Source organism: Aulonocara stuartgranti (assembly GCF_965226115.1).
Source record: "Aulonocara stuartgranti genome assembly, chromosome: 6".
NCBI lineage: Eukaryota > Metazoa > Chordata > Actinopteri > Cichliformes > Cichlidae > Aulonocara > Aulonocara stuartgranti.
Window position 1 is genome coordinate 38,409,287 of NC_138944.1, and position 15,744 is coordinate 38,425,030.

At 41.4% G+C, this 15,744-nt stretch overlaps 1 protein-coding gene across 3 annotated transcripts in view; it reads left to right on the forward strand.

The window, feature by feature from the left end:
* The window catches only part of LOC309708433 (glutamate receptor 2-like), a 109,932-nt gene that overhangs the window by 47,781 nt on the left and 46,407 nt on the right, over positions 1–15,744 (forward strand). For all 3 annotated transcript variants that reach the window (XM_082536486.1, XM_082536485.1, XM_082536487.1), the window contains exon 16: positions 5,941–6,188. In XM_082536486.1, the coding sequence (XP_082392612.1) occupies positions 5,941–6,188 (248 nt within the window). The remainder of the gene's footprint in view (positions 1–5,940; positions 6,189–15,744) is intronic.

Genomic DNA, 15,744 nt, shown 5'->3' on the forward strand with positions numbered 1-15,744 from the left:
ACATGAATCTAGAGATTTGAACCAATCTTGTGGCGGTTTAGTTGGGATCATTGAGAATAAATAATTTATTTTTGGTAAGACCATCATTTTTATAGCGGCAACCCTTCCCATGAGTGATATGGGTAGACATTTCCATCTAGCCAGATCATCTTCTACCTTCTTTAAAAGTGGGATATGGTTTAATTTAGTTAGATCTGCAAGCTTGGGAGAAACATTAATACCTAAATATTTTATATTTCCCGATTGCAGTGGTGTAGAAGAGGAATTATGGAAGGAGCAATTAATCGGTAGGACTGTAGATTTTGACCAGTTAATTGAGTAATCTGATATTCTTGCAAAAGAGTTTATCAATTCAATCACCCCAGAGATATTGGTTTGTGAGTTTTGGAGAAAAAGTAACACATCATCCGCATAAAGGCTGATTTTATGTTCCACGTTCTTGCATTTTATGCCCTTAATTACTGAATTCTGTCTAATTGCTGCTGCTAGTGGTTCAATAAAAATTGCAAACAGTGAAGGGGAGAGTGGGCATCCCTGCCTGGTGCCCCTCAGGAGACAGAAGCTGGAGGATGTCTGGTCATTTGTTCTGACACAAGCTGTTGGGGAATTATATAATATTTTTAACCAGTTTATGAAAGAGGATCCAAAACCAAATTTGTGTAAAGTTGCGAATAGAAATTTCCAGTTAACTCTGTCAAATGCTTTTTCTGCGTCTAAAGAGAATATTGTAGTTTCTAGGTTTTTACTGTATGAGTAGTCTATCAAATTAAGTAATCTACGTGTATTTGTTGATGAGTGCCTACCTTTTATGAAACCAGTTTGGTCAGGATGAATTAAGAGGGGGTTATTTTCTCCAGTCTCTTTGAGAGAGCTTTGCAGATTATTTTAAGGTCTACATTTATAAGGGATATTGGACGATAGCTTGAGGGATATACAGGGTCTTTGCCTGGTTTTAGCAGGACATTAATGTTTGCAGAATTCATATTTGATGGAAGTCTGCCCTTTTCTTTGATTTCCAACAACGTTCTGTAAAAAACTGGTGCTAGAAAATGTCCAGAATTCTTTGTAGAATTCTGCAGGAAAGCCGTCTGGACCTGGAGCCTTATTATTGGGCATACTTATCAGGGCTTCCTGGAGTTCACCTGATGTCAGTGGTGAATCCAGTGCCATTGCTTGAGTGTCTAATAATTTTGGAAGAGTTATGTTGTCCAAAAACTGATCAATTTCCTTTTTAGATGGGTTTATTTGTGGTGAATACAATCTTTTATAGAAATCCCTGAAAATGTTGTTTATTTGTATCGGTTCATATATTGTGTTCCCAGATGAATCTTGAACAGCACATATAGTTGTTTTTTCTTTCTTTATTTTTAGCTGGTTTGCTAGAAATTGACCGGATTTATTACCATGTTCATAATTTTGTAGGCGTAGTCTTTGTACTAAGAATTTTTTTTATTTTTTTATCAATTATCTCGTTCCAGGATCTCTTTGGTCGTTCACGCTGAAGTCCGTTCCTTTTAATTCCCTGCCGCGGCTTTTCACCTGTTCCTTTTGTTTGAAGTGGCCGAATTTGGCCACAATAGGACGTGTCTCAATTTTGGCCGGGGAAGATGCACTCTGAGCCTTCTTCATGACTAAATCTTGGAAACAGCGGTCGATGTAATCTTGGAGAGCGTCTAAATTCTCCCCGTTGTCCTCCAGGGTGTTAGGGTTAGGACAGATGTTGTTAGTTATATGACAATTTATTAGTATATTTGGTAATACTGAAGCTTAAAGAAACTTTGTTCAATTCTAAACTACCATTCGCTTTAATTTTCCGCCAAAATCTTCTGGGTCTGACGTCAGTTACAGCATGAGTCGCTTACCTTGTACGTCACTTCTGTCAATTACCTCCTCAGTCCGTCACTCCCCACGATAAACTGCTTAGAAGTATCAGGATGGATTAGAATGGGTGCGGATGTAAAAATGTGCTTCAACTTAGCGAAAGCTGAGTGGGCTTCTGGGGGCCAGGTGAAAGGTACCGTAGATGAGGTGAAACAGGTGAGAGGCGCAGCCACTTGGCTGTAGTTCCGAATGAAGTGGCGGTAAAAAGTCCGCGTCCCCAAGGAAGCTTTGAAGCTTTTTCCGTGACTCTGGGACCGGCCATTCCAGCACCGCCTTGACCTTTACTAGGTCGGTCTTCACCTGTCCTCCTGCCAAAATGTAGCCCAAAAAGGAAATAGATGAGGTGTGGAACTCAAAACTGTGGCTTCCTGGAGAGACTCGAAAACAGAGTTGATTAGTGGGAGAGGGTATTTATTTTTTACAGTAACATCGTTCAAACCTCGATAATCGATACACGGCCACAGCGACCCATCCTTCTTTCATACAAAGAAGAAGCCCGCAGCAACTGGGGAGAAAGGAGGTCTAATTATTCCTGCTGCCAGCGAGTTCTGGATGTAGTTCGCCATATATTCTCTCTCAGGACGGGACAGGTTATACAGTCTACTAGAGGGCAACGGGGCTTCCGGAAGTAAGTCAATAGTGCAATCGTATGGTCGGTGAGGTGGTAGAGAGCGAGCCTTGTCTTTATTGAACACTTCCTGTAAATCATGATACTCTGGAGGGAAGGTCTGGTGTTTGTGACAGGGGTGGAGCTCGATCTGCTGTTGCAGTGGGAATGGCTGACCTCAAACAGTTCGCCAAGCAAAACAGGCTCCAGCTGGTGATTTTTTTTACCTGGTCCAATCAATGTGAGCATTATGTCTCTGCAACCAGGGGGTGAGTAAAAATTTTTTTAGTACATCATGGACGAGGGCTTGGAATACTACCAAGGAAGTTGAGAGTTGGATCATGCCAGCCACTAGTGATTCCTGAATGTATTCCTCCATTGCCTCCTTCTCTGGCCTAGGAAGATTGTATAGTGGACTGGAGGGGAGAGCAGCACCAGAGAGGAGGTTAATAGCACAATCATAGGGATGATGTGGTGGCAGAGAAAGAGCCTTTTCCTTACTGAAGACCATTCTGAGGTCATGGTACTCCTCGAGGACCAGAAATAGATCTAAGATGGTTGTGTACAGCACCAGGAGCTGGAAACTGAGAGTAGAGCTGATTGCAAACAGAGAGAGTGACACGTTAAAATCCAGTTAAGTATTTGCTAGCAGTCCAGTCCAGGTGGGAGTTCTGATTTTTCAACCAGGGAAAACCAAAGATAAGGGATGGAAACATGAAGAGAGTTATTGTTTCCCAATGGTTGGCCGATGTGATTAGCTGCACGGGCTTGGTTTTATGAGTGATATAGGCAAAACCTTGAGTGGAGGCCGGAATGGGAGGCTTGAGAGGCACCAAGGGAAACCTTGCTGTCGGGCTAGATCCATGTCTATTAAATTTTTCTCACAACCGGACTCCACGAATGCTTGGAGAGAATGAGAGGTCTGATGGTATTTGAGCTTCACAGGGAGGGAGATGGAGTTTAGCTGCACCTGAAACGCCCACCAGTACCCCCAAATTTCAGGTGCCAATGAAATGCCCTGGCCGATCACAGTACAAACTCCCATGCAGGAAAACGCCTCTCTCTCCTACGGAGTGAGCCTGGATTGCCCGATTTGCATGGGCTCAGCAGGCTCCTTTGGTAACGGGAACAGGGTACTGGAGGGCGGACACACAACTCAAAGTACTTTGATGTGATGGTGAATTTATTTACAGGTGCACAGCGGGAGAATATGTGAGGTTTCAACTTATTTGCAAATGTGCGGAGAAAGTCTATGGGAGGTTTCCCACAGGGCAGCAAGTCTGAAATGAGGAAGAGGCAGAGAGAAGAACATGCGAGATGCGCTGCCCAGAGTGGGATGTGACAGTAGAGTCACATCCCACTGTCACATCCCAATGACCCTTTGTTGTCATTGTACATGCAATGAAATTATGGAGGCTCCACAGCATCAGTGCAGGACTAAAATATAAATAGTAAGACAGCAGGCATAAATAACAAATAGGAGAATAATAATAATGGATTGGATTTATATAGCACTTTTCAAGGCACCCAAAGCGCTTTACAATGCCACTATTCATTCACTCTCACATTCACACACTGGTGGAAGCAGCTACAGTTGTAGCCACAGCTGCCCTGGGGCAGACTGACAGAAGCGGGGCTGCCATATCGCGCCATCGGCCCCTCTGGCCATCACCAGTAGGCGGTTAGGGTAAAGTGTCTTGCCCAAGGACACAACGACCAGGACAGAGAGCCCGGGGATCGAACCGGCGACCTTCCGGTTACAGATACGCTTCCCAACCCCCTGAGCCACGGTCACCCCAATAAATGTATACAAAGCAAGAGAAAAGCACATATTGGAGAACAAAGTGCTTGGAAGAGGTGCAAAGCACTTGCTCTGAGTTTAGAGTCCACATGTGAGTGTTCTGAGTGATCAGGGTACTCAGATTAGTGAGGTGAGTGGGCAGGGGTGGGTTGGGGGGGGGAGTGTTTCTTAAAAGTCCGAATGGCCCAGGGGAATAAACTTTTAGTCTGTCTGTAGGTGTGGGACCCGATTGACCTGAGGTGCTGACCAAACGGGAGCGGGTCAGAGAGGTGGTGGGCGGGGTGCAAGGGGTCACCTGTGATGACCTTGTTTTTCTTGAGACAGGAGGAGCTGGCAAAGGCCTCTAAGGGTGGCTGATGTCAGCCAACTTGACCAGTATTAATTACCCTCTGTGTTGCCTTCCTGTTGTCAGTAGTGGCCCCTGTGTACGAAAGACCCAGCCAGTAGAAGCGCATGCTCTCCACTGAGGAGTGGTAGAAGTCCAGCAGGAGCTTCTGGCCCAGGTTATTCTTCCTCAGGACATGAAGGGCCCCCATCAGGGCCTTGCGAGCCTGTACTGGTGTTTTTAAAAGTTATGTTTGACTTTATGACTTTCTGTGTCGTTTCTGGGATGCTTAGGACTCATATTGCACTGCTGGAAATAGTTTATTTTGATGCATATGCTGTTTTTTTGCAAATTTGCATTATAATATTTATTTTCGTTTTTCCTGCAGTATATAAAAATTGGTGTATTTCAAAAATAAAAGTATGAAGACACTTAAAATAAATTTCCTGTGGTGGGAAACTATTTTGTGCAACTTTTTTGTATTTACAGTTTTGAGGGATAAGCCTCTTAAATTTCTCTAACTAGAAATATATGTTAAAAAAACAAAAAACGATTTTCAATTTTTTTGTAGTTTATTGCACTTTTTTAAATTTATGTAATTACTATGCACGTAATGCATACATATTATTAAAATTTGGGCTATAATAGTTGTATTGATGTATATTGTTAAGGGTTCAAATATTGAGGAGGGATACAGGAGGAAATCCAAATAACAACACTGATCCGGCCGGGTGGAGTCAAACGATGATTTTAATGAACACACGTGTATGCAATTCTTCCATAGCTCTAGGCCACTTTGCTCAATAGATCGCGCCGGACAAAGCTTCTGACCATCAATTAACTGACCGAGCTTCAACTCTTTAATAAGCACCAAAATGCAATGTGTATAAAATGATTACAGTTGCTCCTGCAATGAAAGAATATTCCATGATTATGATACCACCTGTAATACAGACTTTAATGTAATGTTAACAGCTTCAATAAATGCTTTAATGCAATGCTGATTAATGCAATGATAAAGATGATGGTTATGAACAGTAGCAGTAAAATAATTTCCCTGATCCCCACAGAACCTACAGTATTACTAGGTTTTAACAGTTTTACAATTTAGGCTTAACAACATTGCCCAGTGGAGCATTATGGAGCTAGTTTTAGAATATTGTCTTGTGGGATGATGCATCAACTCATTCAGGCTACAGTCATACTCTCTTTACCTTCAAAAGTGCTTTAGGTAAACGCCTTCTTTACATACATTACAGGTTATCTAAAGGTAAGTTATAAAAATTAAGTTATCGCATACTATCTGTGTCTGTTTCTCTTTTTTAGCGTTCTAAAATCGCCTTGTTTGACAAGATGTGGCAGTACATGAAAATCGCAGAACCTTCAGTTTTTGTCAAGAAAACATCAGAGGGTGTCCAGCGTGTCAGGAAATCCAAGGGAAAGTACGCTTACCTGCTGGAGTCCACCATGAATGAGTACATCGAGCAGAGGAAACCCTGTGACACAATGAAAGTTGGAGGAAACCTGGACTCAAAAGGCTATGGCATCGCCACACCAAAAGGATCCCCATTAAGGTGGGTGGATCAGTATAACAATGCTGGCCAACCTGCACTGCCATGTACCATTCACACTACTAACCTGCTGCCTAGCATACCATCCCTCTCCTAATTCCTACAGTTCTTCTCTCTGTATATGTAGATGAAAGAGAAAATCATGCTAAACTACTTTGAGCTTTAAAGAGATCCAGATTTTTCCTAAACTCAGTAACTTGAAGTCACAGTAATAACCCTGGCTGACAAACTGCTTGTTATCAGGTGGTAATTAGCCAGTGTTCAAGCTGTCCCTGTGCCTATACACATAACTCACTATGGAGAGCAGATAGATTCATCCCAAGGCTTACTGCCAGCTGGGTGTCGCAGTATGCGAGTGTGATGAATGGGACACGGCGGTTAACTCGTTGTTATAATAATCCACCTACCCTGATGACACCATCTCAGTGGTTTGTATTTATTACCATGGTTACCACCTCTGACCAATGGCTAGCGGTGGTTTCCATGACAAATGGGGGATAGGGAGTTTGATTTGCTTCCAGGTCTTAAAGAACCCCTTCAGATAGGCTCCTTTTATCTTGAAAATAAATGTGATGACATTTATAGTGTAAAACATTCTAAACAAACCTGTGAATGTCAAATTAAAGTGTCTTCATATTCTGTTTGATTTTTTTTTTTTAAGTGTTAGTTATTATTTTTGGCTGCAGGCTTTTCTCCATTGATAACTTGGCTCTTTAAGACCTGGATCAAGGGATTTTTGCAAAGTTTATGACCTAATGCTGCATTCCATTTGAAGTTGGAATTTGCAATTTGCATGTGTGTGTTTGCGTCTGTCTGAGTGTGTACACGTGTGTGTGTGTGTGTGTGTGTGTGTGTGTGTGTGTGTGTGTGTGTGTGTGTGTGTGTGTCTGTTGGGAGGAGGGAGGGCACTATATGTCACCATAAAATGTTTAAATTACATACGGACAGTTATACATAAATTAGCTTCCCCCTACATTCCCTCAGAGCTGTCTCTTATTTTTTTAATATGTGAAAGTAGTAGTAGTTTTATATTTTTCTTTTATCTCATGCAATTGCGCAAGAATTTACATACATGTTTACACATGCAGATTAATAGCCTTTTTTTTTTTTAATTGCTACAGAAAATACAACAAATTTACATTCATAAATAAACAACATTTAGCACTTTATATAGACCTATCTAAAGTGGCCCTTAAGAAATAGCTTAAATAAGAAGAATGGTATATAGCTCAACAATATTTGTGTCATATATATGAGAAAAAATATGTACACCTCAGAATCAACAAAGCAAAATCAGAACGGAACACTTTAATAAATGTAGCAAAAAAAAAAATCAGATGGTATTAAGTGGATTAGCAACAGTGTTGGGGAGTAACGGAATACATGTACCGCCGTTACGTATTTAAAATACAAAATATGAGTAACTGTATTGCGTTACAGTTACCGTTTTAAAAGGTGGTATTCAGAATACAGTTACTTTGTTGAAATGAATGGATTACATGGCTGTATTTTCCTGTTTCATTAGGCTATGAACTCTATATTTTTGGTGTCCACGCCGGTGGAAACCCAAACAAAACACGCATTAAGAGGCTCTCATGTCTGTGTCTCAATCTCACGGCCGATGTCACCTCTACTTGTAGCCCACATAATGACGTGAAGAAATATTTTAAAAAATTATTCACAAAAATGATTTAATATGAAGGCAATAGGCAGAGTGTTACAGGCATAGCCCTAAAGAATCTAGCCTCATGGGCAGTGTAGTCCGTGCTGCAGGGAGAATGGACTGCCATACCCGTTATGTGTCTGTGAACGAGGAAGGGAGAAAAAGAGTTGAAAAGTAAGAGATGTCACGGACCAAAAACGGGAGATGGAAGCATGTAAATATTTTTATATATATATGTAAGATGTATTATATTTTATAGGCAATAATTCACCCTGTTTGTTTACTAAACATAGTTTAGTTTAACTTACTGACAATGAAACTCTTACAAACACATATGCGGTAAGGCCAGCCATAAAAATACACCTGTCCACAACTGTCAAATTATTGTGATATCACAATTGCAGGGTGATCTACTAACAATGCACTGTATTGTACAGGGTGGGCCATTTATATGGATACACCGTAATAACATGGGAGTGGTTGGTGATGTTAAAGTCCTGTTTGTGGCACATTAGTATATGTGAGGGGGCAAACTCCTCAAGATGGGTGGTGACCATGGTGGCCATTTAGAAGTCGGCCATCTTGGATACAACTTTTGTTTTTTCAATAGGAACAGGGCCATGTGACACATCAAACTTATTGGTAATGTCACAAGAAAAACAATGGTGTGCGTGGTTTCAACGTAACTTTATTCTTTCATGAGTTATTTACAAGTTTCTGACCACTTATAAAATGTGTTCAATGTGCTGCCCATTGTGTTGGATTGTCAATGCAACCCTCTTCTCCCATTCTTCACACACTGATAGCAACACCGCAGGACAAATGCCAGCACAGGCACCCAATATCCGTAGTTTCAGGTGCTGCACATCTCGTATCTTCACACCATAGACAATTGCCTTCAGATGACCCCAAAGCTAAAAGTCTAAGGGGGTCAGATCGGGAGACCTTGGAGGCTTTTCAACTGGCCCATGACGACCAATCCACTTTCCAGGAAACTGTTCATCTAGGAATGCTTGGACCTGGCACCCATAATGTGTTGGTGCACCATCTTGCTGGAAAAACTCAGGGAACGTGCCAGCTTCAGTGCATAAAGAGGGAAGCACATCATCATGTAGCAATTTCAAATATCCAGTGGCCTTGAGGTTTCCATTGATGAAGAATGGACCCACTATCGTTGTACCCCATATACCACACCAAACCATCACTTTTGTTGTTCCAACAGTCTTGGAGGGATCCATCCAATGTGGGTTAGTGTCAGACCAATAGCGGTGGTTTTGTTTGTTAACTTCACCATTCACATAAAAGTTTGCCTCATCACTGAACAAAATCTTCTGCGTGATCTGAGGGTCCTGTTCCAATTTTTGTTTTGCCCATTCTGCAAATTCTGTGTGCCGATCTGGGTCATCCTCGCTGAGATGCTGCAGTAGCTGGAGTTTGTAAGGGTGCCATTTGTGAGTAGCCAATATCCGCCGAAGGGATGTTCGACTAATGCCACTCTCCAGTGACGTGCGGCGAGTGCTACGCTGTGGGCTCTTGCTGAATGAAGCTGGGACAGCCACTGATGTTTCTTCATTAGTGACAGTTTTCTTGCGTCCACATTTTGGCAAATCCAACACTGAACCAGTTTCACGAAACTTAGCAAGCAGTTTGCTAACTGTAGCATGGGAGATGGGTGGTCTCGTAGGGTGTCTTGCATTGAAATCTGCTGCAATGACTGCGTTCACCAGATATCAACACAATTTCGATCCGCTCCTCACGTGTTAACCTCTTCGACATGTCAATGGCTGTGAACAAAGAGAAACTTGTAAATAACTCATGAAAGAATAAAGTTACGTTGAAACCAAGCACACCATTGTTTTTCTTGTGGCATTACCAATAAGTGAACTGAAACAAACATTTATTTTTAGGTCCATTCTGCTGCTGATACATACTTTAGGTTTCTGAATATTAAACTTGTTTCTGCCTTTCATAGTGTGTAACCTGAAGGCCCTGAGTACTTTCTCCCACACTGAAAACACTGGAATGATAAAATGATTTAAACATTACCTAATAAGACTGATTCAGGACAGACAATTCGTTATTTTAAACTTTTCTAGCAGTCCTTCACAAACAGGGAACAGTCTGTTGGCTCTTCCTCCTCCTCTTCCTCACACACTGCTGAGTTTGTCCTGGTGGATCATCAGGGGTGCAAAGCCTCACAGATGATTTGCAGCAGTGGGTCCTTCAGTCTGTCCTCACTCCGGACTCTTGCAGTTGTCACACATGGAAATCAAATGTGTGATAAGCTGCAGGATTCAAACACAAGTGTGACTTATAAATGAATGTTCATACTTTTATTACACAATCAGAGAGAAAGAAAAAGAGAGAGTGCAGGACAGACAGACAGGTGACAGTCTCAGGTGTATACACTGCTACAAAACAGCACAAGAGAAGGAGGATTTAGTGTTTGTGTCATTACGAGTGCTCAACAAGAAGAGTTCCCAGATGGTACAGTGATGGTCCTGTGATTAAAGCATCTTTCTTTCAGCTTAACGAGTGAACCGTCAGCTCGTTCAAAAACACGTTAAAGTCCGTTTGGCTCGACACCACCGAACAGAGGCAGCAATATAACATAGCTAACATTAACAGTGCAGTGAATCCTGCTTGTGCCGTGATGTTCAGGACTGCAAACCGAGCAGCATTCATTGACTTTCATCTTGTTGTATTTGTGGATATATGACTGACTTTAATTATCCATAAAATCATCACATTCTCTGTAAGATTAAGGTCAGCTATAGTACTAACATTGCTAATGTTTGCAACTTTGCCGACATGTGGCTAACAGTAATGTTTTAATGTTCTTCATTATTAAACATTTGCACATAAATAAGTGACATAATATTCAGTACTTACTTTTGAAAGTTTACTTTTTCGGCCGCTCTGCTTAACCCATCTGCCGCTTTTTTCGGCAAAATTATCCACACCCACCGCCGCACTATGAATTCTGCGATATATGGGACCACAAAGTCCACAGCGGACCAAACTTCATATTTGGGGAAAACGACGGCGTATTTGGAGACCGCATTTGGAGTACACTTCGGATTGGGACAGCCATGGTCACGTCGCTGTGACATAATAGGTCTCAAAATGCGTACTCCGAAGCGTACTGTAGTCAGCAAGTTTAGAAAATCCTCTTAAAATGTGAGATTCAGAGATTCAGTATAAAACTACTGTAATTCTTAAACTGTTCATGCAGTATTTTTGTTAACCTCCTTAAATCTTGTTTCATTTAAAAATCTGGTGGTGTATAGGGGCAAAATTGCAAACATTGGGTCCTTATCAAAATTATCTTTCCGGTTTCTAGGCTGTTACACCATTGTTGGCCTCGTATTCATATGACACCCAATGGCATTTTAATCCATAGCCTCATTTCCACAAAGAAAAAAGTTAACTATGTGAAATGTAAGTAAAAGCAATGCAGGGAGTAGTGATGGTAAATTTGATTGTTTTTACTGAATCGAGTTTGAATGAGTCACTCACAAAAATGAATCGGATTTTTTGAGTCATTTGAGTCACTGAGTCAGTTGCCCAGAGAGTGCAAAAAAATTACATTTTCACTCAAACTTAATGTGTTTCTCTTTTCATGTATATCCTACTGTTAAGATGATTGAAAAAGAATAACAACTATTTTTATAGAGCAAAAAAGAGCAAAAAAAATTATGATTTCTAAAGGGAAAATTTATTTTATTTATTTTTATTGTATTTTATTAGTTTTTTCCTCAAATGTCAAATATATATTTTCTCATCTAAATGTCCACTGGGCTGTGAGCCAGGGGGCGGTAATGTGCCTTAACAGTGGTTGCCAACCAAAAAGTAGAAGAAGAAGCTGTGAGCCAGGAAGGTTGGGGGGTTGGGTGGGGGTGAGTGAGTAGTCGTGTCCAAATTCATGGGCTGCATCCTCCTGAGGACCCGGCTTTCACGGTCTACGTGGGCCAGGTCCTCAGAAGGTCAGGTAGGCCGGAAGTAAACGGCTGTGAAATTGGACGGTCTAGGCTGTCTCGGTGGAGTTTAATAAACTCGGCTGTCTGCTCCTTGCTATCGAAAATATAACAGGACACTGGCGTAAATTCTCGACCATCTCAAACTTCTGTTTGATCAGTTTTCTGTTTGACGTTTATTGAGCTGTGTGAAAACCAAGGAGGAACCCACCCGGGGGATTAATTAAGTTTTATTTTATCTAATCTAATCTAATAACTTTAATCTCAGCCAAACTGATTTACTCACGAACAAATAAAACACTGAAAAAAGCCAAACAATAACATTTTTAGGTTGTCTAAGTGACTTATATATTATGTTTAACCTGAGTAGTGAAAGTCTGCGGTGATCTGAAATGATGTGCCGGGAGTTGTGCCGTTCTCAGTGGCTCTAGTGACCCTCGAGCTCTCGGCCAGCTATCGAGCTGGTGGGTAACAGACGTCTCCGAAAACGTCAAAGCACTTTTGCAAATATGCGATATCTTGATAAATCGAGCAGATATTTTTTCAGTTTACACACCCACATTCACACCCTGAAAATATGTTAAAAGTTTATTTTGTGACCCAGAAAGATTAATAAGAGTAATTTTAAAACATAGCAGCGGCCGCCATTGTTGGAAACAGGAGTTTGGCTGGGCCGCGCTATGAATTCTGGGATATGGTGGGCCACGAAGGACACACCGGCTGCATTCGGAGGAGTCTACAAATGCGTCCTCAGGAGGATGCAGACCATGAATTTGGACATGACCAGTGATTCATTGATGCTACAATTCAGCACAGGAAGGGAGGAGGTGAATGAGTGATTCGTTCATGCTACGATTCAGCACAGGAAGGGAGGGGGTGAGTAACTCAAATGTGCTGTTAGCAGAGCGATGCTACTGTGAACTGAGGAGCTATTATCTTGATGTGAGCTTTCTACTCAGGGTGTTTTCTTCCAGTTCAGAGCAGAAATGTTTCTGTTAAGAAACTGGCTGTTGTTTTTTTCCCCCCACAATTTTAATTATAAGCGAAATATATTTCTACTATTGAAATTAGTTTGCTAACAGCAACAGGGATGAGTCAGTGAAGGAGTCAGTTGGGCTTGTGAATCATGATTCACAAGTCAGTAAAGTGATTCTCGAGTATTTTATATCAACTGAAGCCCATGTCCAAAAGATTGTGACAGGGCGCACAGGTAGTAAGAGGTTTTACAGACCTGAGGAAATCACATGATAGGGTGGGGCTAGGTTTCACAATGAGCTCACCCGAAACCTTGGCTGATTGTGACCTACACCTGTTTTCACGCCTTGGCTCATGTGATTAGGTATAGGATCATCAGGGGGTCCTTTTGTCCCTCTTTGGGGGGATACTCCGACAGGGTTTAAATCTGGGACTCTCCACCATTTGACCCTAGAACTGAAGAAGCCTCAGTTGAGAGGTGAAACGTCTTCAAGCAACTTATAGAAGTCCAGACGCTTTTCTTTCCAAGCTCCTTAGACTTTATCCACATTACTGTAGAAGCTGCACCAAGCAGACCACAAATAGTTTTTTTAAACTATCTTTGTGACTTCAACTCTCCTTCAGTACAAAAGGTTTGTTGGTGAGGTCACAGAGATCCTCAGCATATTCAACCTAACTAGGTTCTCGGTTCAGATCAGTTTCAAGTTTTATTGTCATGTACAGATAAACAGTGTAGCCACATTTACCCATAATGAAATTCTTTGGCTTGTGCTCCTCAGCTTTACATGAGCATATAAAAGTGTGCAGTTAAATGAAGAAGAAAATAACAGAAATAACAGTAATAATAATGATAAAGAGGAAAAAAGTATTAAATATTTAGAGAATTTGAGACTAGTTTTGGTATTTACAGTTTGTGCAAAACTTGTGCAATGAGCATTTAAGTGGGATTAGTTGAAGTGACAGTGTGTAGAGTCCTGTAATTGTAGTGAGTGTGTAATGGTGTGTATAGAATGTCAGCAGTTCAGAAAAGCCTAATGGCTTGTGGGTAAAAACAGTCTCTGTGTCCGGCAGGCGGGTCTGGATGCTCCTGAACCGCCTGCCGGACAGCAGGAGTGTGAAAAGTCTGTGGCTGGGATCAGAGAGGATCCGCTGCATCTTCCTCATCCTGCGTGACTGGCAGTTCAGTCCTGGTGATGCGCTGTGCTGATCTCACCACCCTCTGCAGATCAGCAGAACTTTATCACCAGATACCAGCTAATTTAACATCAGAAACAACAGTCACATCAAGGCGCTTTATATTTTAAGGTAGACCCTACAATAATACAACATGCTTCAGCTTCAGCTACTCCAAGAGCTGGGCTCTGCTTAGTACCTTTCTCCAGCATCCGACAAGCTAGCCAAGGTCAGCAGACTCCTTCAGCGTGTTGGCTCCCTTTTGGCTCCCTGGTGGCTACAGCCCCATACTTTCCTCAGCAATAGAGATGCACAACATGGTCCATTCAGACTCAGTTTCTCCAGAAATTAAAAGTCTCCTGCACTGGGGAGATCAGAATGAGGTTCCCAGCACACCCTCACTTTATATGTGGATACACCAGTCCTGTCTGGCATCCTCCCCTCCCACCTGATCTGTTCACCACCAGGTGAATGGATCTTTTCACCCAAATGTGCAAGATATGACAGCAGGTCTAATGATACAATTGCAAAATCAATCATCAACCTGCGACTGATGGCATCCTGGTTCCAACTCTTATCACAAACATGGTTTTACTTGATCATAATGTTCATCATGGACAATCTGTGAACCTAGAAGTTTTGTGAGAGAACACCACTCAGGTTCAGATCAATGTGTTGGCTTGGCTGTTCCTCCCAGTCACGCCATGACAGTTTATATGTCACTTTCCTGCCAGGACACTTGTCCGTTTTAGCCACATGCTCTACAAACGCACTCTTTCATAATCAATCGTCTACCAATTGAAAGGTTGGTGGCTCCTCCAGCCTGCATGTTAAAGTATCCTTGTCCAACATTCTGAACCACTGTGAGTTGCCTACAATGTATCTATCGGAATATAAGTGCATAAATGTTAGGTTCAAAAAGTACTTATATTACTGTGTTTGTGAATAGGTGAATGAAGCTTGGAGTTAGAAAGCGCTTTGAGTGCTCAAATTATGTAGGAAAAGACTATATAACGTAGGTGGGAAGTAATGAAGTACAAATACTTTGTTACTGTACATACGTAGAATTTTTAATTATCTGCACTTTACATTATACCGCTTACATTTTCAAAGCGGGCTCATTACTTTTGATTAAACACATTTAATGGAAATTATTATTTCACGTCATTGTAGGCTATCAAACATCAAACCGATTTGAGTCTAAATAGCAAATACATGCAACACAATACTGTTCATGTATTAATCACCAGGGGATATCACATAAAAAGAGATGAAAGAGATAAAACCTTGTGCCATATTCAAGTGTTAATATGGGCTGGCGGCTTTTTGTTTGTTTGTTTGTTTTGTCTATAAATTGCGCTTGTGGTACTTCAGCATCTAGCTACCAGTACAGAAAAGGAGTAAGCATAAAGGATGTAAATGATTACTTTTTTTAAAGTAATCCATGTGATTTCAAATGCTACATTTCTATCAGCTTAACAGACATCAGGAAACACACAAACTGCTGCTATGAGTGCAGTTTGCAGCACAGTGCAAACTGCACCTGGACACTACTCCAACAGAGGTCGATCATCTTGTTAATAATTTTACCTCACTACATATGACTCTGGATACTATAGCTCCTGTGAAAAATAGAGCCTCAAATCAGAAATATTTGACTCTGTGGTATAATTTCCAAACACGTAGCTTAACCTCCTAGGACCTGGCGTCCACATATGTGGACATCACATTTTGGGTTATTTAGACCAAAATACTCAATTTTGCTCTACAA